Below are 19860 nucleotides of genomic sequence, written 5' to 3' on the forward strand. Positions count from 1 at the left end.
GTTGCAGATAATATATAATACATGAAAAATATTTGAACTTGATATAAGTATCATCCCATCGTTTCAGTCATAAAACTTAAGCCAGTTTATTAAAAAAATAGTTGATTTGATTATTATTTTTTATTAATTCCATGTTTACCATAATAATCTATAATAATGTACAAGTTTAAATATTATAAAGGATATAAGTATATTGAAGCTAATTGAAATTCATAGTAAATACGTATATGTACAGGGTCTGTTAATAAAAGAGTTCTGTAGATAGCACACCCGAAAGCATTTTGTACCTACATAACAGGCAAATATACTCAGCAGCTGTTGGTGTGGTAAATTTTTAATTTTTTCCTTCAAGATAGTCCAAGTACAAAAACTCTTGATGTTTGCGTAATCTTGTAGCACTTATTATTACAAGAGTGATTCCTTTAGCTCAGCAACTTAGTTAAAACCCATTGAAATGATATATTTATACACCAACTGTTTTTTTTTATCACTTTTTCTACTAGCTACAGAAAAAATACCGTTAAATACAATAAAACGGACTTACTCTAACGAATTACTTTAGCAAATAATAAAAATTAAATATCTATTATTATTATTACCTCTCCTTAAGCTGTTGGAACAAATTGGTAGGCGCTATACATACAACAAAAAGATCTAGAGTGCGGCTTCCATAAAAGTAAAAGTCGAATATTGAAGTAAAGACCATTGGATTATTTTAAACCAAACAAAAATACAAAATAAGCTTAACCCTTCAAAATCCTAGCACGCGCACGAATCGGATCCACCGCTAGGCCTTTGCGTGTTGGTTAGTTTAATCTGGTCGGGAAATTCGTTGTACAAGTCCACTGCCTGATTTTGTTGGGCTAAGGCATTTTTAGCAATTGCTAGAAAGGCTTGTTCAACATTAAGACCCTCTGAAATTTGATTTAACCAATATTAACATTAACTCATCATATGTAGCTGTAATCATATGATTACCACACAGAAACAGTTACTTTAAAGTGTCTAATATAACAAACTTCAAGTTTATCATTAAAAAAGGAAAATTCAGAATAAATTTTAATGATGATATTAAGAATATTTTATCTTCTTCCAATATTTCTTTTTTTAAAAAAGGTATTGCGGTTTTTACTACCTATTTTTACAGTTAAACAGTACAAAGGGTTGATCTACTCACCTCTAGCTGAAGTCTCAAAATAAGGGATGTTATTTTTGCTTTGGCACCACTGTTGTGCTCGCTTTGCACTGATTGCTCGAGGCTCCAAATCCACTTTATTTCCTAACAAAACAAAAGGAAAGTTGTCAGGTTCTCTGGGAGCAGCTTGAATCAAAAACTCATCCCTCCAGCTGTCCAAGGACTTGAAAGTGTTGGGAGCAGTTACATCAAATACTAGAAGTAGATGTTAAAATTAACATTGTGTTTAGTTGTATGTGTATACATACCTAAGACACAGCAATCTGCTCCTCTATAGAAAGCTACACCCAATGACTGAAATCTCTCCTGGCCAGCAGTGTCCCAGATTTGCATAGTAACCGTCCTGCAAGCCCATTTACATTATGTTTATTATTTTTATTAGAAAATGTTTAGCTTTTATTAAATGTAGAATAATAAAAGGCTGTCTGGCTTTCTAAATTGTGAATATCTGTATAAAAGAAGCCATTTATCTTAAAAATCTCTTGTTGCCACTATAAGCAACCATTGCATTTGTATATTAAACTGAGTTCAAATGTGCAGCGAGTCACAGATAAACAACATTACTTAAGTTACTTGGGGACCTTGGAAATGGTAAGACACAGTTTAGGTTAAAATATTGAGCTACTGCACTAAATGTGTCAATCTCAATTGAAAACAGTATTAGGGAATGTGGCCATCATTATCTATCCAAAAACAGAGCAAGATGACAAATTCAGTACCACAAACATACAAAAATAGTCTGTTATATAAGCTATCAAGCAAACCTGTCATCAATGGTGACTTCTTTTGTTAAGAAGTCTGCTCCTATTGTAGCCTTATACTGGTTGGAAAACTTTCGATTCACATACTGATTCATTAATGACGTTTTCCCAACACCAGAGTCTCCAAGAATGATAACTTTGAGGAGGACCTTTTTATTAGAAGCCATTATCTGGAAAAAAAAAATCTCTTAAAATATTGGATCAAGGTAGATGATTAGAAACATAATTTCTTCACTAATACCTAACACACACATTTGGGGTAAGTAAACATGGCAATTAATTTGGTAGTTGTTGAAACTTCAGCTGTCAAATTTACAAAAAAATAATATTCATAGGTAACTCAGACAATATCTAACTTTGGAATAAACTTAAGAAAGGTTACTTTAAACTTTAGCAATTCATTTTATCCCTAAATAAATTGTTGGTACCTATCATGTAAATGTCATATAAGTACCTAATGCTTTTCAATATTGAGTTTTCCAGTCAAAATCAAGTAGGCATTTAAAAAAATTTTAAACTAAAAACTATAAATAGTGGAGAGTTGAAATGTTTCATATTTTCCCAAACCAATATAAAAAGTAGTCAAACAAAGTACCAAAAGTCATATAAACAAATTTTACAAGGCAATATTAAAAAAAAAAAAATTTACCTACATTAGGGAGAGGAGCCCAACTAAAGATTGAAAATAGTAAATGACAATACAAGCATGCAGAAAAAATGAGTCATAACTAGCAGAAAACAAATATAACACCACAGTTTGGATAAAGAAATAATCATATAATCAGCTGATTACCTTTGAACCTTAAATAATCAATCTGTATTAGGTGTGGGTGATTAATAATAATAAATATTTAACTATAATCACAATCTCCACCAAATTAAAAGGCAGAACTAAAATCAACTCAAAACAATGACAATTTTTAACTACGTAGTAATGTAACATGTAAACGTAATGACACAGATACACACTACACAGACACTAGCTCTGACACTAGACACTAGCTCACTAGCAAAATAAGCAAATCCAAAATGGCGACTGCTTGTTTTCATAAATTTGTTGTGAGGAAAGTGAGAATTCTTGAAAGTTTTTTTAGAGCAGTTAAGAGTGTAGGGAGGGTAGCAGACTGCAGACTGATGAACTACACTTATTATCTTTTTCTGACGCATAGAAGAATGAAACAAATACTGATGTCATTTGTACAATGAATAAAAAAATATAGCAGGAAGGAGCAATAGCAACCAAAGTGGGAGACAAAAATCGTTCAGTATGGCGGCCGTAAACTGTCAGAAAATCAGTGGCGATAATCAATCTGCTATTGCCCACTATGCACAAATCCAGTCGTTAGTAATAATTCAACTAATTTAATTTTGCAAAAATTTTCCTTTAACGGAACGAAAAGCAAAACAAACCAAAACAACAAGTCTTTGCGGTTTTTAGCTAACTTCACTTACAACCAAATACTGTTTTACGAGTAACTTGGAAGTTTCAAATTCAATTGCGCAGTAGGCAAATGTGGGGGACACGGATGGCAACTTCCGTCTTCGTCTCTTAATGCACAAACGGGGTATAGGTAAGTATTGTTACCTCCTGATACTTGTTCTTTTTACTCGAAGCATTTGTATGTCCAAAATCAGCTGATTGTCAAAAGCACGTGATTGCGGGAGCAGCTACCATTGGCCTACAATCAATCATTAACTGTTGACCAGTTGTCAATGTTGTAATCCATTGTTTTAATTCGAACTAAAGAAACTCCTAGTTCCCGTTTACGTTAAATTTGTATTTGGTTTACTGCTGAGCATAAAAAATACATTAAAATCCGTAGTTGTTGTCTAAGAATAGCAAAAAGTAAACAAAACAAAGGTAGTTTCTGACTAGCGCCGTCTTGTAAACGTCATATATCCCACCAATCTCGTCGCCACCATCGATTGTTTTTGTTTCCCAGGCGCCTGTCACTAACAACACCAAACAATCAGAACCACACCAGAACCAGCCATTTTATAAGAAACGTCAGTCGTTGATAGTACAGTTTTAGCGTAAAAACAGCTAACTTTTGATAAATTTAAAGTGCAAATCTAGTTCAAAATGAGGTTCATGTACAAGGAAGAGTTTCCATTCGAAAGGAGGAAAATTGAGGGTGAAAAAATCAGACGAAAATATCCTGACCGTGTGCCTGTAAGTTCCATTACCTTTTCTTTTTATTTGAACAATGGCTGTCATAATGCAACTACATCGCAATTTTTCTATTTCAGTCATATTATTTATATTTGATGCACAATTGATTTATTGAGACATGAAACTTAATCACTATCAACTGTAATCAAATTTGGTCTGTAACCACCTACCTAATACCCAAGTATTTTTCAATTTTTCTCTCTAATTTCTATGGTGTCCGCTGTCCAAGGTCACCTGGAGTTAATAGAAATCTATTTTTTAAAATCCGTGTTTTGGCTCTCTTTACCAGATCATGGATGAGTTAATTGAGTAGGTATATGTCCCAAGATTGGATGTACTCCAAAATTCAATTAATCACTCTTAATTGCTTCATTCACATTTAAACTGTAAAGTATTAGTCAATTTTTATGAACTCTGTTTTCCTAAGCTGATGTTTTGTTCTTCAATTGTTATTTGCATTCACGAATTTATGTTTTAACCTTTAAATAATGAAACACTCAGTTGTTACACTCAAAGTGTTTTTCAGGTCATTGTTGAGAGAGCCCCACAAGCAAAAATTGGTGATGTTGACAAAAAGAAGTATTTGGTGCCTTCTGACCTAACAGTTGGTCAGTTCTATTTTCTTATTAGAAAGAGAATCCACCTAAGACCTGAAGATGCTTTATTTTTCTTTGTCAACAATGTGGTTCCTCCCACATCAGCTACTATGGGTTCTTTGTATCAGGTATACTTTACTGATTATGTACAGTAATTAGGTCAAAATGCTGAATATGTTTTAAAGCATAACATGTCATTTTGTTCTCATTGTTAATAATTTTGGATTTAATTATTGGCATACCCTGGGATTTTTTTTATTGTTTAGAAACAGTAACACATCAACAAAACATGAGTTTTATTATCTATTATAAATAGAATAATAATTCAGCACTATTTCCTAATTCCTGAATCATTATTTGTTTAATGATCTTAAACTGATTAAAACAATAATTTTAGGAATATCATGAAGAGGACTCCTTTTTGTATATTGCTTACTCTGACGAGAATGTTTATGGAACTGAAGGACAACAGTAAATTTGACCATATATTTTTTTTTTAGTCATGCAAACTTGCATGTTTACTGCTATAATATAGTGTACACACTAAGTTTTGATTTGTATATCTTATATATTAATAGACAAAAAAAAACATAAACTGCATTATCTATAACCACCATAGTTTATAATACATTTTAGTTGTAAAATATAAGTTTATTGTTAAGTTCCAATTTAGATAATGTTTTATGATATGTGTACTGATTGTAGTAGAGTTTTTGTTATTTTTCTTTTACGGTAAAGATTAGGGATGACAAGTTTTCCTTTTTAGTTACATTTATCACATACTCACATATAAATTTCAGTTAACTTATTTGGAAGCAGTTGGATTTTCGTATGTAATTCTTTCCTCTTCTCCACTGGTGTTTCTAGTTGACTTTAGATTTATGTTGCGTGTATGCTGATGATTAGATAAGGTAAAATGTGTTATAAAATATTAATAAAATTATGCTATTTGTTCTTTCTTTAACCAAGTAAGTGTCCCCTATCTATCTGCTATGCTTACTACAATGGGCCTGTCCCACAATTTTTTTTTATTTCATAACTACAACGACGGATTGAAAATATTACCCGTATTTTTTTGTTTTCAAAAATATTAAGTCTAAATAGAAAAAAAATGATGATAAAAACTACATTAATCTCATGTTTAAAACGCCCGCCGCCGGTGACGTACTATACTATCAACCAATCAGCGACAAGAAGTGAAACAGATGGCGTGCAACAGCCAATAAAATCGCCCAGAATTACGTACGTCATATGCGCGCCAAAACATCTTTTAAATTTAATGGACAAATTCAAACTAATGTAGGAACATTTACGATCATAATTTTTTCTTCAAGAATATGAAAAATTAGTTTTTTGATCCTATTCTTTCGATTCCAGTCATTAAAACAAAAATTTATGATATGTGGGATAGGCCCATTGACTGAATATTTAAGGCCCGTTTTTTACCTATCAGTATTATAATACAGGCTTTTTCATAAAGATTTATTCTCTTCCAAGTCAGCCGAAAGTAATGCATTTAATTTTACAGCCCAGCAGGGTATTTGCTTAAAATTAAAAATATACAAATTGTTAGGATAGGGCGATAAGATGCCCTTATTGCTCACAGGAAAGTTTGAGCACCCAAGCAGAGTGCTGAGTCGCACGAGGGCGATTAGGAATTCAAAGTGTACGTCAGCATCGTTCTCGTCTGATAACGATATAAAATCCTCTCTGGCAGTAGAATGTACTATTCACCTTAGTCTTTTATTAAGTAGGGCAGATATGAAATATAATATGCAGATATGAAAAACCCTAAAAATAAAACAAAAAGCTTAAAAAAAAATCTTTAATATAGGGTTGTAACAATTCTAGTCACATTATTGTGGTTGGATTGGCTTGGCCCATACTTTAATAAAACGAAAAAAAAAACGCCTATAAATTACACATTTAAATCAAAGTAGTCCACTTTATAAAGATAGGTGCGACTTAAGAACTCTCTGCTAGTTTTTCCGCTTTCTGTACTACCTCTTCAATCGGTCCAACCATGTAGAACGCTACTTCGGGTAGGTGATCATACTCACCTCCCAAGATTTGTTGGAATCCCTACAATTATAGAAGTACCAGTTAGTAATTATTTTGGTTCGCCTGTCAAGGCCTGATTTTTTTTCACCTTTATTGTCTCCTCAAGGGGAACCAATTTTCCGGCGTGACCAGTGAATACTTCGGCAACCTGGAAAGGCTGTGACAGGAAACGTTGTATCTTACGAGCACGTGCTACCGTTAACTTGTCGTCTTCAGACAACTCGTCCATACCCAAGATGGCGATGATGTCCTGAAACAATCATAATCTCATGAATAACAAAAAATTTATTCTATGGAGAACAAAAGCGAAGCGAAATATCAGTGCAAACGCGACGCAAACATTCTCAACACTGCAAGAGAAAATCCCCTTGAAAGATGCGTTTCAAGAAGCCTTTACACCTTTCGCAAAAAGAAGAGACATGTCGTATAATATGCTTAGAGAACCATAAAAAATTAGTAAAGAATTACTTACCTGCAAGGATTTGTAATCTTGCAAAATCTTTTGAACGCCACGGGCCACGTTGTAATGTTCCTGTCCAATGATATTGGGATCCATAATACGCGAAGTAGAATCAAGAGGGTCTACAGCGGGGTAGATACCTAATTCAGCGATAGCCCTGGACAATACAGTTGTAGCGTCCAAGTGAGCAAAAGTGGTTGCAGGAGCGGGATCTGTCAAGTCATCGGCAGGCACGTAGATGGCCTGCACTGAAGTGATGGATCCTTTCTTAGTTGTGGTGATTCTTTCCTGCATGCTACCCATGTCGGTGGCCAGTGTGGGTTGGTAACCTACAGCGGACGGGATACGACCCAACAAAGCAGATACTTCGGAACCGGCTTGAGTGAACCTAAATAAACAAATTCAGTTACCGCTTCAATTTACATTTAGATCCACTCTAGAAACCTGAAAATGTTGTCGATGAAAAGCAACACATCTTGTCCTTCCTGGTCACGGAAATATTCGGCAACCGTCAATCCAGTCAAGGCTACACGAGCACGGGCACCTGGAGGCTCATTCATTTGTCCATATACCAGCGCCACCTTTGACGTTTTGTCCTTCAGGGAGATTACTCCAGATTCAATCATTTCATGGTACAAGTCGTTACCTATAAAGTGTTTGATGCACGATTTAAAAATGTATATATTTTAAATTAAAGGGTAGAAATTACCTTCACGGGTTCGTTCACCAACTCCAGCAAATACAGAATAACCACCATGAGCTTTGGCTACGTTGTTGATCAGTTCCATAATCAATACAGTTTTGCCGACACCAGCACCACCAAACAGACCGATTTTTCCTCCTTTGGCGTAGGGGGCCAAAAGGTCAACAACCTTAATACCAGTGACTAAGATTTCTTGTTCTACACTCATATCCACAAACTCGGGGGCTTCGGCGTGGATGGGAGCTAACTTATCAGTAGGAATAGGGCCCCTTTCGTCGATCGGTTCACCAATAACGTTCATAATACGACCCAGCGTTTCAGCACCTAATATGTAATACAAAACATATTGTCTCTGATTTGTCATTTTCAAAATTTCAGTTAATTCAAAGAAAGGCCAACCCACTTACCCACAGGAATACGAATTGGATATCCAGTGTCCAAAACTCCTTGACCTCTAACAAGACCTTCAGTACCGTCCATGGCAATGGTACGAACAGTATTTTCTCCCAAATGTTGAGCAACCTGAATGTTTACTCATTAGAAATGCTGAAGATAAATGTCTAAACTAAAGTTTTTACACACTCATCAAATAATGAAAACATGACCAGATTAGAAGTTATGCCAAACTAATGAATATAAGTTTTTTTTATCTCCTCATTCATATTTTATAGAGACAGCATTGCTAGATCTGCACAAAATTAACTGAAAGTTTCTACTTTTAATTGAAACTCCTCACCCTCAGTTCATCAACATCAATTATTAATGAAATATAATATACAGGTGTGGTAAATCCAAAACCGACCATAGGAAAACCGTGTAACGGACGGAGAAACGTACATTATTGCATGCGCGGGACTAAGACAGAAAACGTCGTCCAATAATCGTCCTTGGCGTTTGGCAACAGGGCGCTGAAAATATGGCCTACTTGATATTTTTTTCGTTTCCTGTCTTAGTCCCGCGCATGCAATAATGTACGTTTCTCCGTCCGTTACACGGTTTTCCTATGGTCGGTTTTGGATTTACCACACCTGTATAGGTATATAATATAATACCTCCACATTATAATATTTTGTTTGTTTGTTGGGGCCATCAGAACTCATGAAACAAACAAACAATCAAAATATCATAATGTGGAGGTATCACCTTATTATGTGAAATTTACTAAAAAGACAAATTATTGTTTGTAACAAAAAAAAACCCAATTCTAAATAAAAAAGAACTAGACAACATTTGTTACATTTCAATTTTGCAAGGTTTATTTAATTGAAAAACCATTAAGAAGCTTTCCAACCCTGAGTCTTGCTAGTACATAATAATAAAACCAAGTGAGCATAGAATTGAGACTAGATTCTCACCTCAAGAACCAGCCTGGGACTGCGATTTGACACTTCAAGTGCATTGAGAATTGGGGGCAAATTATCTTCAAACTGTACATCCACAACAGCACCAATTACAGCTACAATCCGGCCCTTAGCAGCACCTGCTGCTGCAGCTTTTGCCGCAAGACCCCGGTCTGTAAAATTAATTACTTAAACTTAGTAACACAATTAAAATGCATCTTAAAACACTAATACCTACAAGTGCTATGTGCTATACTAAAAATCAGCAGATCAATTTACATAATTTCTAACATGGCTGAATACTGTTATGTAACTAACCTTTTAAGTAAAAAAAACTTTAAATTTAGGAAAAGGTATCCTTTTTTTTAACTATGGTAGAATCACAAGGATTTAAGACTTCATAAGTTTTAATGGTAATTGGGATCTAGTGTAAGAAACGTTACGTAAGAGAACATAAGTCATCCGCTATGGCCGGCTTTGAGAAGCAAAAATAAGCCAACAATATACGGAAATTGTATAAAAAACCACTCACTTTGTTGACTGTAGCATGACACTACTTTCACGGATTCTTGTCCAACTTTTTCGACGGTTTTTCCAGCCAAAAGGCTGGCGGCTCTTCCCACTGCACCCAACATAGCAACACACTGACAGAGAAGTGTGGACGATGGACGAGGACGACTGGATGACGGAATCCGGAATGTGCCCCTGCCGTCCACTGATCATTCAACTTGTGGTGCCATCTACTTCCTACTTTTTTAAAGTCATGCGCAGGGTGTGACAGTTTCAATGTCTACTGTCAAAGTGCGAATTGTAACATATGACAATTGAGTATTGACAATGACAATGGCATCAATTGTGCGTTATGGTTGGCTGTGTGTTGTTTCTATGTCTATGGTGTTCTTGTGTTGGTACAAAAACTGGACTGAAGGGGAAGGCTGAAGCAACATCCTAGAAGCAGCAATAGCATTATGAGCAATGAATACGCGTCTAGGCTGTTACCACCTGATAAAGAAACCACCAGAGCGGCCTGCAAAAAATGCGGGTATGCAGGCCATCTCACCTATCAGTGTAGGAACTTCCTGAAAGTTGATCCCAATAAAGAAATTGTATTGGATGTAAGTAGCACAAGCAGTGAGTCTGACATGGACTATATTACCCCACTGACTGAGATTCGAAAGAAGGAGTTAAAAGAAAAGTCAAAGAAACACAAAAAGAAGAAACATAAAAAAAAGAAAAAGTCATCAAGGAAGAGTGAAAGTTCTAGAGAGGATGACATAGCAGACACAAAGAAACGAAAACATGACTCATCTGAAGACAGTTCAGATGATGAATGTAGGAAAAAGAACAAGGAAAAGAAAAAAAATAGGCATTAACTCTGCAATTATGCTAATCACTGTTTTATTTAAAATTGTTTATGGGGTCCTTAAATAAGTTCTTCAAAAAAATTAATTAAATAAAAGTTTTAAAAATATATTTAGTGTATTATTTTTCTAGAATTCATACATATTAAAGCAACACAAAATGATCAGAAAACTTTGCCTAATTTAGTAGTTTATAAACATAGTAGCCAAAATTAAGATTGAGTGTTACTCTATAGGCAGTCCTGCTTTTTGTCGGCATTTCTGCATTAGGGCTCTTAACATAAACTGCTTTCTGGACAAAGCCCTAACTTGGCGCAAAAAAACATCCAAATCTATTACTCCACATCTAAGAGCTTCACCCATATAGTAAATGGCATCTTCATGGGCTGCTTCTTCTGCAAATGCATTGAGTAACCTAAAACAATAAAAATAATTTAAGTGGCATTCTTAATAATTTTTCAGCCGCTATACATGTTGTTAAAGTTACTACTTAATAATTATTAAAATATCTATAACTATATAAGTTTAATGTCCTCAAAAGAACATATTCTGTAACATCTATCAGATGTTTTGTTTATCCAAGACTGCTTACTGTTTGTACAATGGAGCTGTTGTGGTCACTGCATCATCAACATCAATTGACTCTTGCACACCAATTTTCTCAATGGCAGTATTTAACTCCTGTTCTTTATCCCGCAGTAAAGTGATGTTTTTTTCCAAGTCCTTCTTTTCTTTTTCCAGCTTATTCAACATGACATCTAGTTTAGCCTTGCCCTGCCTTAATTCTTCTTGAGTTCTTTTCAGTGTTTCTAGTTCTGCTTGATTCTGTAAATACTGTTCCTTCATTCTTCTCACCAGTTTCTCTTCTATGGCAGTTAAGAGAGACTCTCTAATATGTTCATCCTGATATTAAAACGCATGATAGGTCAATAAACCAAACTTTATTATAAGCTCACTATAAGAGCTTACCTTTATAGTTCCTCCACTTATAATGGGTGCAGGGGGATTGAAACTGCCTCCTGGTGGAAGGTTAGGAAAAGGAGAGTTGGGATAAGAAGGAGGAAAAGCTTGAAAGGGATTGTTGGGATTTGGAATTGGGTATGGATAGTTTCCAGAGTATCCAGATGAAATTGAAGGGTATGGTGGCTGGCCTATATAGGAAGGTCCACCAAACACTCCTGGTTTAGGCATAAATGCTATTAAACACACTTAGGTTAAGCAATAAATTGTAAAACTGACAAAACTTACCTTCAGGTGGATAAGGAGTATTAATGCCAGATTTTGGTTTTGCAAAAACTGGTGGTTGTTCTCCAAAAGTCACTATCATCACTTGTATTAAACCAAGTAAATCAGATGAACTCTATTTAAAAATGAAGATTTATCTGAAAGTGTTAATTTTAATAACTATACCTACTCACAGGCACCCAATCATGTAGATAAGGCAAGTAAATTTTTCCATTTTGGTCCACAAACATAGAAACCTTAATTGACATATCTGCTGTTGGCTTTACATAACATATTGGGGCATTTTTTGGGTGTGTGTCAATAAGCCATATGCAAATTGGAATGTTATAGCTAGATCCTCTGTAACTGACAGGTATTGTCCCTGTTAAACTAACTAGCTCCATTGTGGTACCATCCACAAAAGCTAGAAATAGGTGAAATGATATTCTAATCTTTATATTACCCAGATAGTCACTCCATAGTCATACAGTAAACAAACTTACTGTAACTGTCTTGTACTGGCTGCAAACCTGTATAGTGATTCACCACATTTGATATATCTCTGAATGTAACATCAGGATTTTGATACTAAAAAACAGTAACAATAACAAGTGACTTTACCATTGGAAACATTTATTATTACTTTTATTAACCATCTCCTTAATGTTGATGCTTCCACCATTTTGGGTTTACTTTTAGCTGAAGGTCACTAAACCAGAAAGGGTACAGTCAGAGCCTGACAAAGCCTTGGAACTTGGTCTGCACTGAATAAATAAAAATATTTTATTATAGGGTCTCTGAGTCTCTGTTGTCACCCTTATTTTTAATGAAACTGGGCATTGTCTCAATCAATTTGTAATGTGTATTTAGGAATTTAGGGACTTTTAGGATACTGATACAGAGAAAACTAGAAACACTGGTTACTGTCATTATCAGCTGTTTTATAGGAACGTAGGACGTACGACCAAATTCGGTTAGGTTAGGATCGAAAACTGGTTACTTATTTTCAGAACTTTTCAGCTTTTTAATTAAAATATTGGCTAAATGCTATTAGTATACTACCAACTAGAATTAGTAGAAATACCTTTATTGACAGGGCTATTCTTCTGTGTCGTAGTTAAGTGGTTTAGCGAAATGCAGGTTAATAACGAGTTGTCCTATGTCCTACGTAAACATCAAGCATCAACTACAATCGCTACATAACAGTTTGAGTGGTTCTTGAAGTTGAAAGTTATACATAACAAACGGACTTCGATTTTCAACTCGAAACGTATCGCACGTCTGTTTCGTGGGCGCCATTTTTGTCGCTAAGAAAACGCGTATTTTTAAAGTCAACAGTTTAGGTATTGTTGCCAACACAAGCACCACAATTTTATAAAAAGTGTTCTTAAAGTACTGATGAATTAATGGTGGATCCAACTGTCACTGTCTTTTAAGTCAACATAAATCTGTGATGAAAACAACATAGCCTCAACTTTCCACCAAGCCTCAGAGCTGATGGATTTGTTGATTTCATGTTGGAAGTGAATTTTGACCAATGACAATGTACGCTTTTTTGAGGTTATGTATTAGCCTTTCCGGCATTTGTTATTATTTGTTGATTAAGGAAAAGAAAAGGCGTAATCCGGATTCTCGTGAAAAGTTTTATATAGGCTTTGTTGATTGTTCTCACTTGTCATTTATTAAAACATGGAGATGGTCACCGTGACTATTACTGACATTGAAACAGGAGAGCTGTACCAAATAGATTTGTTTCCGGAAGAAGTAGAACAGATTTCTAATGGCAAGTTAATTAAAAAAAATTATGATTTCACTCAACTGTGTAGTCTTTTAAGGAATGCAATTAATTTTTCAGTATTTGTACATTTACAGATACCACACAGTATAATAAACTCCTCTGTCAGCTGAAAAGGAATAAAGAGAGATATCTGGTTACTACAACTGACCAAGCTGAAGTTGCTGAAGTTGAAGAACCTGACGCATCAACTTCAAGTGGCGCTTCAATTAAATCTAGTCGATCCAGTGCCTTTAAATGGAGTGAAAAAAGCATAAAGCTACTTATTAACTTGAGACATGAAATGGAATGGAGATTTGTGAATCCACAAAGCAAAAAGAATAAACTTTGGCTTCATATAGGGGAATCAATGAGTAAAGAAGGATTTAATGTATCAGCAACAGACTGCCATATGAAATATCGAAATCTCCTTCAAACATATAGAACTAACAAAGAAAAAAGATTAAAATCCACTGGGGAAAGCAGTATTAAGTGGGAGTTTTTTGATTTATTTGATTCTGTTCTTGGATCAAAAGCTTCTACAATACCCCCAGCAGAATTGTTGTTGGACAATGTGACAACATCCAATGAAGAAAATGCAGACAATTCTTCTGGAAAAAATGTAAATAGTTCTGCAATTATTTAATACCTAATCACATTAAAAATTTTTAAATTCTTTGTTACATTGGTTTTAAAATTATAAGTTATAATCTTTTTTTTAGAATGACCTGCAAGGCTTGATGGATGGAAGTAATGGTGAGCCACCCAAAAAACAAAAAAGAAAAGAAAAACAATTAAGTGAGAAAATGTCAATAGATGAATATTTATTCTTAAAAAGTAAACGTGAAGAAGAAAAGAAAGAAAATACCCGTCAGAGATGGGAAGAAGAAAAAAAATTAAAGGAGGCAGAAATTGAAGCTATTAAGGACTTAGCCAAAGCAATAACTATGCAGATTCAGAGCCAACAAAAATAGTAATTACTTCATATTTTGAAACTGCAGTTATTTTCTAGGCAGTAAGTAGAACTAAAGATGCAATATCCTGTACCTGTCTGTTATGTGATTTAGGTATAACTGTGTTAATTATTAGAAATAAGATTTGACTGAGCATTATTTTTTTAAACTAAATAAGTTCATTTTTGTTTCCTTCATTCGCTTAGAGATGTAATAACCTGTACCTGTCTGTTATGTGATTTAGGTATAACTGTGTTAATTATTAGAAATAAAATTAAGTTATATTTTTTTAAATTAAATAAGTTTGTTTTGGTTTGTTTGTTAAGTAGATTTTGTTGTTTAAAATAAAAATGTCAACATTTAAATAAGTAGTTTTTTTATAGATTCAAAAGTATTATTTTACAAATAACAGTTCAATTTTCAACAAAAAATAACTCTACTCTAAATACAGCACTGAATAAATAAATCAACTAAAAGGAACAAAGACAAAAAGTAATATTCTAAATAAGACAACATATATCAAACATTACTAATAATTTTAAACTACAATTGAGCCACCAAGTTGTTTCTTTTTTCTTTAGCTGCATTGCCTCCCTCTAAAAATCTCAGATCAGCTTGTAACTGTTGTAACTCCTGAGCATCACTTTCAGGTTGGTCATCTTCCAAATTGTCATAGTTAATATGCCCCCTGATACATACATTGTGTAAAACACAAGCCGTGGCAATTACATACTTGCAATATCTTTTTTCCACAACATTTAAGTATTTTAGCCTTCGCCACATGCCTTTCAATCTTCCAAATGCTTGTTCTATTACTACCCTAGTACTACTGAGCACTTGATTATAATTTTTTTGCTGTTGACTTAAAACACCATTGTCCTTAAAAGGTACCATTAAAAAAATATCCAGTGGGTAAGCAGTGTCCCCTAATAAATGATAGGAGCTTGGTAGGGCATGATTTTTTAACTTTGCATAAATAGGAGAATTTCGCCAAACTCTAGCATCATGTGCAGACCCTGGCCATCCTGTGTAGATATCTAGAAATTCCATTTGGGCATTGCATATTCCCTGAAAAGTATAAAGTTTATTTAAAATTCATAGTAATATGTAAGAATTAAAATTTGCAAAATGTCCAACCTGCAAAATAACTGAATGTACTCCTTTTCGATTATAGAATGAATCATCTCCTCTTTTTCCAAGAATCTGGATATGACTTCCATCTACACATCCAACTACTTGTGGAAAACTTCTTCTTCTCATTTCATCAAATTGCTCAACAGTTTTCTCAATATTTTGAGGCCATTTGATAAACCTGTCTCTTCGCGATGTTATAAACATTACAGTCTTTAAAAATATGGTGTGAGCATGACCAGGGCTAAATTGGAAGCGATCAGCTACTGTTCGGAAACTTTCCTGGTTTGCCAGAAGCCACAATGTCAAAAGAAAACATTGTAGGGGTTTGACAGCGGGTCTGCCCATGGTTTTAACTTCTACCAAACCATCCATTTCCTTTAAAAAGTCCTAATACCAAAAACAAATTTCTAGTTTATGAATATAATAATAACAGATTATTACAGCCTTTACCTCAACAAGGGTCCTTGTTAGGCGAAAATGAGCCTGAAAATCGTCGTCCGAATACCTCATCACCACTCCTAAATAATTATTAATTTTAATGTGACGCTCCCGTGTTTTATACACATTAATTATTATTTCATCCTCATCAGAAGAACTTGAATCTTCATCAAGAAATGTAAATAAATTATGCTGCAATTTATTAACAAAACGTAACCCTATTGCTGCTAACATTATAATAATTCTCTATAAATTTCGATTCAACTAAACGTGGGACAAGCTCATAAATCACAGAATCACACAATGGTAAACGCAAAAATACTCAGCAAAGGTTCTTTAAATGTCAGTTCTGTCAGTAGTGTCATCGATCACAAAATCCCGTTTTTTAAGTCAACAAGAAAAATGTTGCCAACCAGCTTAACAGTTCCAACACAATCTCAACACTACTTCAACAAAACCATTCTCTGACGTCATTCACCACAACTTAATGTTGACTTTAAAAATACGCGTAAACCACGTTTCTTGAAACGGTGTTCAGAGAAATTTGGAGTTGACGACCGAATTCCGCAGCCGGTCGAGTGGAAATGTGGGGCCTCTAAGTGGAAACGTGGATTCCTAAAGGTCTACGGGGAATTGTCTTGTGCGGTGCACTTCCAGGAGGCGGAAAGGGTGAAAACCTAGGTCAAGACCACGTGGATGTGACAGTGACGGTTATAGTTTCCACGAGGAATGACTATATTTTTCACTCGGATCGTGCCTTTAAGGCGATTTTTAGTCCTATTTATGCAAGCGGGAGAGATGAGAGTTTCTCAGACGCACGCAAGTGCCTCTTCCGCGGATCTTTCGTAATCGTGAATCGCGTAATCGCGTTATTTAATCTGGCTGAACGTCTCACTGACGAGTGGCCATCGTAACCACAACACACACACACATAACAAACCTAACCAAACCACTGTAACCACGACTGGTAAATAAGAAAAAAAAAACATGAGAATTCAAAGAATAAATTCCAAAGACTTTTTAAAAAAAAACTGGTTGTTAAGTGGTATTTTGTTCTGCGTTTGCCTTGCTGCTCTCTACCCTAAGTTGGGCTCAAAGGAGGGTAAAGACATATTTAATAAAACTGTAGGTACACTATTGCCATGTCAGATATTTTTTAGGGCCTTTGAAAACAGAGTATTCTGTAAAATATGGAGCAGTATCATTGATGTTTTTAATCAATGGGTTTTCTTTAAGAACTGATAGTGTGGTAAAAACATTTAAAAACTACAATCTTCACCTGCTTATTCAGTTGTTCACCTTCATTTTTATCCCAATTTTCAGTCAATTTTTTATAAAAGTATTGTCGGTTATTGGAGTTAATACTTGGGTGCTTAAAGGGTATATATTATTTGTAGAGTCACATACTATGTATACTAGGTACCCTTGATTGTTTTAATTTTATTTCAATTTTTGCAGTTTGGTTACTGTAGCCTGCATGCCTCCACCTGTCAGCAGTGCAGTCATTTTAACTAGGGCAGCCCAAGGAAATGAAACTGCAGCTATATTCAATTCAGTAATTGGTAGTTTTCTAGGAATTATTATTACACCTTTGCTGTTATTGTTAAATGTAAGTTGTTACTTTTTGTAACTAAATAGCAATTTGCTGAGTAACTGATGTTACATCTTGATAAATAAGATGAGTTGTTTCAGTTAGGCTACACAACGATAGTGCCTCTTTTCACTACCATAATGCAGTTAACTGTAACTGTTGTACTACCCCTATTGCTAGGCCATGCAATAAAATATTGTACCAAGGTGTCAGCTCATAAAGTTCCATTGAGCTCCATAAGCCAGTGTGCTTTGTTGTTTGTGATATATACCACTTTCTGTGATACTTTTATTGTTCCAGAAACAGAACTTTCAGCTTTAGATGTGCTTTTTACAATATTTTCAGTTTTAACATTACAAGTGATATTGACTGTGATTAGTTTTAAAATTTCAAGGTTTTTGAAGGATTATTTTACCCCTGCTGATATTATTGCAGTGGTGTTTTGTTCCACACATAAGTCTCTTACTTTAGGTCAGCTTTTGTTACTTTGGTCTTTAAACTTGTATGTAATTTTTCTGGTTTTTAGGCATTCCCATACTAAAAATAATGTTCCATGGCTACTCACACTTAGCTCAGATAAGTTTGCCACTTTTGGTATATCACCCTACTCAGATTATTTTAGGAGGGCTTATGGTATCACAGTTAAAGGAATGGTTGCATTCAGGAAAACATGGAAACCTACCAATATAATTGAAATAATTTAGGCTATAGGTAACTTAAATGTATACTAAATAAATTACTGTAACAGTAGCATATTATTCTTTCTGTCTTTTAATATTTCCAAAGTAAACTCAAAGTTTTATGGGTAGCATGGGCCAGTGTCCTGCAGATCCTTCTTCCACTAATCTTTCGTAATTCAATTCTACTGCAGTCTCCATCCCCATGATCTTGGGTGCCACATTTCCATATATTTTTTCCATTTCCTTTAATCTATTTTTGCCATCCGGATTTTTTAAAAGTACTTTGTTTTTGCAAACCTCAGCAGATGTAGAAAACAAATCTTTAGTGGAGTCTTTATATTCAAGTTTCAATTTACTCTGTTTAGAGTAATTATCAGTAGTATTGGCAAACAATAATTGTTGACAATTTTTGTTGTTCTCATTAACATGTAGGTCTTGTGCATAAACATCCCTCAAATGTTGACGAAGCATTCTGTTTTCAATCTCTAAACTTATAGCACGAGACTTCCAGTAAATCAGTTGTTCCTATAATAATAAAAAATTAAATTGTGTAATGTTATGTTTTATTTGTATCCTTACATGTTTCTGCCATTCACTAATTTCTCTGGGTAATTCACTCAAATCCTGTGTAGTTATCACATTCATGTCCATAACACTGCACTCATGAATGCTACTACAAAGCTGTTCCGTATTTCGGGCAGTCCGTTCGCCCCTCAGCATATTCAAATAAGTTTTTCTACTTCTTTTTCTTCTATTTCTACGCTTCAAGTTTTTGGAATTGTTTTTGAATTTTTTCACAAAAGTTCTAGTACGCGAAACGGTCCTTTCAAATTTAATTTTTTTTATTTGATCAGGTCCAACCGGCAATAGCAATTTATCACACATATCCAATTACTGCATTGCTGCTATTCCTTGTCTGTTTTTTTTTCAACTCTTAGCCCAATTAGCGATTTATTAATATTTTGTCCAAAACAAATTGTCAATGGATAATGGACCATTTGTATAAAAATAAGCACTTCCTTGTTGAACAAGTGACAATTACTACAATACTGACAAGTGACAATTGAATGATTGAATTTTCAAAAAACCTCCTACCCTACAGGACTGGCAGTTTCGTTTATTTCATTACAGCGCCCAATAAACATTGGTCTATATTACTCATTTTTTAGTTATTTTTTAATGCCACACGATGATAACGTATCACAAGCACAACTGAACTCGATAGATGTGAGATTTGAAAAACAACACAGCTTTTGTCAAAAGTTGTGAAATTTGACAATCAACGTTAAGTGAAGTTGACGTCTGTCAATAGCGACGACAACATGAGATCTGAGATCAAAAAAACGTGATTTTACTTCGCAATTCATTTAAGTTGAATAAAGTTGATCTTTGGGAAATAAAGTTTAAGACTATTGT

General features: G+C 34.5%; 8 protein-coding genes across 9 annotated transcripts; 4 read left to right on the plus strand and 4 right to left on the minus strand.

The window, feature by feature from the left end:
• Positions 1–101: 101 nt before the first annotated feature.
• On the minus strand, positions 102–3086 carry Rab7 (RAS oncogene family member Rab7). Its single transcript, XM_081975377.1, has 5 exons — positions 2750–3086; positions 1960–2126; positions 1444–1538; positions 1178–1390; positions 102–914 (listed from the first exon to the last, which is right to left on the minus strand). Exons 2-5 carry the CDS (start codon positions 2121–2123, stop codon positions 760–762), a joined length of 627 nt encoding a protein of 208 aa, XP_081831503.1. The 5' UTR covers positions 2124–2126; positions 2750–3086; the 3' UTR covers positions 102–759.
• Positions 3087–3901: 815 nt separating this feature from the next.
• On the plus strand, positions 3902–5677 carry Atg8a (GABA type A receptor-associated protein autophagy-related 8a). Its single transcript, XM_081975386.1, has 3 exons — positions 3902–4129; positions 4656–4853; positions 5123–5677. The coding sequence occupies exons 1-3, from the start codon at positions 4040–4042 to the stop codon at positions 5198–5200; spliced, it is 366 nt and encodes a 121-aa protein (XP_081831512.1). The 5' UTR covers positions 3902–4039; the 3' UTR covers positions 5201–5677.
• An 859-nt stretch (positions 5678–6536) lies between these two features.
• ATPsynbeta (ATP synthase, beta subunit) lies at positions 6537–9993 on the minus strand. The gene is made up of 8 exons (XM_081975344.1): positions 9822–9993; positions 9305–9462; positions 8357–8471; positions 7956–8273; positions 7691–7892; positions 7259–7634; positions 6875–7036; positions 6537–6807 (listed from the first exon to the last, which is right to left on the minus strand). Exons 1-8 carry the CDS (start codon positions 9922–9924, stop codon positions 6691–6693), a joined length of 1551 nt encoding a protein of 516 aa, XP_081831470.1. The 5' UTR covers positions 9925–9993; the 3' UTR covers positions 6537–6690.
• A 135-nt stretch (positions 9994–10128) lies between these two features.
• On the plus strand, positions 10129–10760 carry LOC145726328 (uncharacterized). The gene has a single exon (XM_081975384.1). It carries the CDS (start codon positions 10258–10260, stop codon positions 10660–10662), a length of 405 nt encoding a protein of 134 aa, XP_081831510.1. The 5' UTR covers positions 10129–10257; the 3' UTR covers positions 10663–10760.
• Positions 10746–13109, minus strand: TSG101 (tumor susceptibility gene 101). 2 transcript variants are annotated; one of them, XM_081975352.1, is made up of 8 exons: positions 12959–13109; positions 12518–12638; positions 12378–12462; positions 12069–12298; positions 11899–12010; positions 11620–11846; positions 11243–11553; positions 10746–11065 (listed from the first exon to the last, which is right to left on the minus strand). In XM_081975352.1, exons 2-8 carry the CDS (start codon positions 12554–12556, stop codon positions 10876–10878), a joined length of 1194 nt encoding a protein of 397 aa, XP_081831478.1. In that variant the 5' UTR covers positions 12557–12638; positions 12959–13109; the 3' UTR covers positions 10746–10875. The 2 variants fall into 2 exon arrangements, with proteins under 2 accessions (XP_081831478.1, XP_081831477.1); XM_081975351.1 differs by lacking the exon at positions 12959–13109 and having other exon boundaries at positions 12518–12805.
• On the plus strand, positions 12998–18517 carry LOC145726313 (sodium/bile acid cotransporter 7-B-like). The gene is made up of 6 exons (XM_081975364.1): positions 12998–13109; positions 17103–17275; positions 17334–17553; positions 17632–17782; positions 17866–18235; positions 18291–18517. Exons 2-6 carry the CDS (start codon positions 17161–17163, stop codon positions 18452–18454), a joined length of 1020 nt encoding a protein of 339 aa, XP_081831490.1. The 5' UTR covers positions 12998–13109; positions 17103–17160; the 3' UTR covers positions 18455–18517.
• Positions 13456–14969, plus strand: LOC145726316 (uncharacterized). The gene is made up of 3 exons (XM_081975368.1): positions 13456–13657; positions 13747–14270; positions 14371–14969. Exons 1-3 carry the CDS (start codon positions 13564–13566, stop codon positions 14620–14622), a joined length of 870 nt encoding a protein of 289 aa, XP_081831494.1. The 5' UTR covers positions 13456–13563; the 3' UTR covers positions 14623–14969.
• On the minus strand, positions 18473–19694 carry LOC145726319 (uncharacterized). The gene is made up of 2 exons (XM_081975371.1): positions 19024–19694; positions 18473–18969 (listed from the first exon to the last, which is right to left on the minus strand). The coding sequence occupies exons 1-2, from the start codon at positions 19327–19329 to the stop codon at positions 18556–18558; spliced, it is 720 nt and encodes a 239-aa protein (XP_081831497.1). The 5' UTR covers positions 19330–19694; the 3' UTR covers positions 18473–18555.
• Positions 19695–19860: the final 166 nt, after the last annotated feature.

This window comes from Ips typographus, linkage group LG3 (assembly GCF_016097725.1).
Source record: "Ips typographus isolate SLU linkage group LG3, UJ_Ityp_2.0, whole genome shotgun sequence".
NCBI classification, from domain to species: Eukaryota; Metazoa; Arthropoda; class Insecta; order Coleoptera; family Curculionidae; genus Ips; species Ips typographus.

Coding starts and splice junctions, on each gene's coding strand:
- TSG101 (XM_081975352.1), bottom strand. CDS start 12,556: ATGGTGGAAGCATCAACATTAAGGAGATGGTTAATAAAA. Junction 12,463..12,517: donor TAAGGAGATGGTTAATAAAA/GTAATAATAAAT, acceptor ACTGTTTTTTAG/TATCAAAATCCTGATGTTAC. Junction 11,847..11,898: donor TACTCCTTATCCACCTGAAG/GTAAGTTTTGTC, acceptor TGTGTTTAATAG/CATTTATGCCTAAACCAGGA.
- LOC145726328 (XM_081975384.1), top strand. CDS start 10,258: ATGAGCAATGAATACGCGTCTAGGCTGTTACCACCTGATAAAGAAACC.
- Rab7 (XM_081975377.1), bottom strand. CDS start 2,123: ATGGCTTCTAATAAAAAGGTCCTCCTCAAAGTTATCATTCTTGGAGAC. Junction 1,539..1,959: donor GAAGTCACCATTGATGACAG/GTTTGCTTGATA, acceptor ATGGGCTTGCAG/GACGGTTACTATGCAAATCT. Junction 1,391..1,443: donor AGCAGATTGCTGTGTCTTAG/GTATGTATACAC, acceptor ATCTACTTCTAG/TATTTGATGTAACTGCTCCC.
- LOC145726313 (XM_081975364.1), top strand. CDS start 17,161: ATGAGAATTCAAAGAATAAATTCCAAAGACTTTTTAAAAAAAAACTGG. Junction 17,554..17,631: donor AATACTTGGGTGCTTAAAGG/GTATATATTATT, acceptor CAATTTTTGCAG/TTTGGTTACTGTAGCCTGCA. Junction 17,783..17,865: donor CTTTGCTGTTATTGTTAAAT/GTAAGTTGTTAC, acceptor GAGTTGTTTCAG/TTAGGCTACACAACGATAGT.
- LOC145726316 (XM_081975368.1), top strand. CDS start 13,564: ATGGAGATGGTCACCGTGACTATTACTGACATTGAAACAGGAGAGCTG. Junction 13,658..13,746: donor AGTAGAACAGATTTCTAATG/GCAAGTTAATTA, acceptor GTACATTTACAG/ATACCACACAGTATAATAAA. Junction 14,271..14,370: donor ACAATTCTTCTGGAAAAAAT/GTAAATAGTTCT, acceptor TCTTTTTTTTAG/AATGACCTGCAAGGCTTGAT.
- ATPsynbeta (XM_081975344.1), bottom strand. CDS start 9,924: ATGTTGGGTGCAGTGGGAAGAGCCGCCAGCCTTTTGGCTGGAAAAACC. Junction 8,472..9,304: donor GTCCCAGGCTGGTTCTTGAG/GTGAGAATCTAG, acceptor GTAAACATTCAG/GTTGCTCAACATTTGGGAGA. Junction 8,274..8,356: donor TCCAATTCGTATTCCTGTGG/GTAAGTGGGTTG, acceptor ATTACATATTAG/GTGCTGAAACGCTGGGTCGT.
- LOC145726319 (XM_081975371.1), bottom strand. CDS start 19,329: ATGTGTGATAAATTGCTATTGCCGGTTGGACCTGATCAAATAAAAAAA. Junction 18,970..19,023: donor TTAGTGAATGGCAGAAACAT/GTAAGGATACAA, acceptor TTATTATTATAG/GAACAACTGATTTACTGGAA.
- Atg8a (XM_081975386.1), top strand. CDS start 4,040: ATGAGGTTCATGTACAAGGAAGAGTTTCCATTCGAAAGGAGGAAAATT. Junction 4,130..4,655: donor AATATCCTGACCGTGTGCCT/GTAAGTTCCATT, acceptor AGTGTTTTTCAG/GTCATTGTTGAGAGAGCCCC. Junction 4,854..5,122: donor CTATGGGTTCTTTGTATCAG/GTATACTTTACT, acceptor CAATAATTTTAG/GAATATCATGAAGAGGACTC.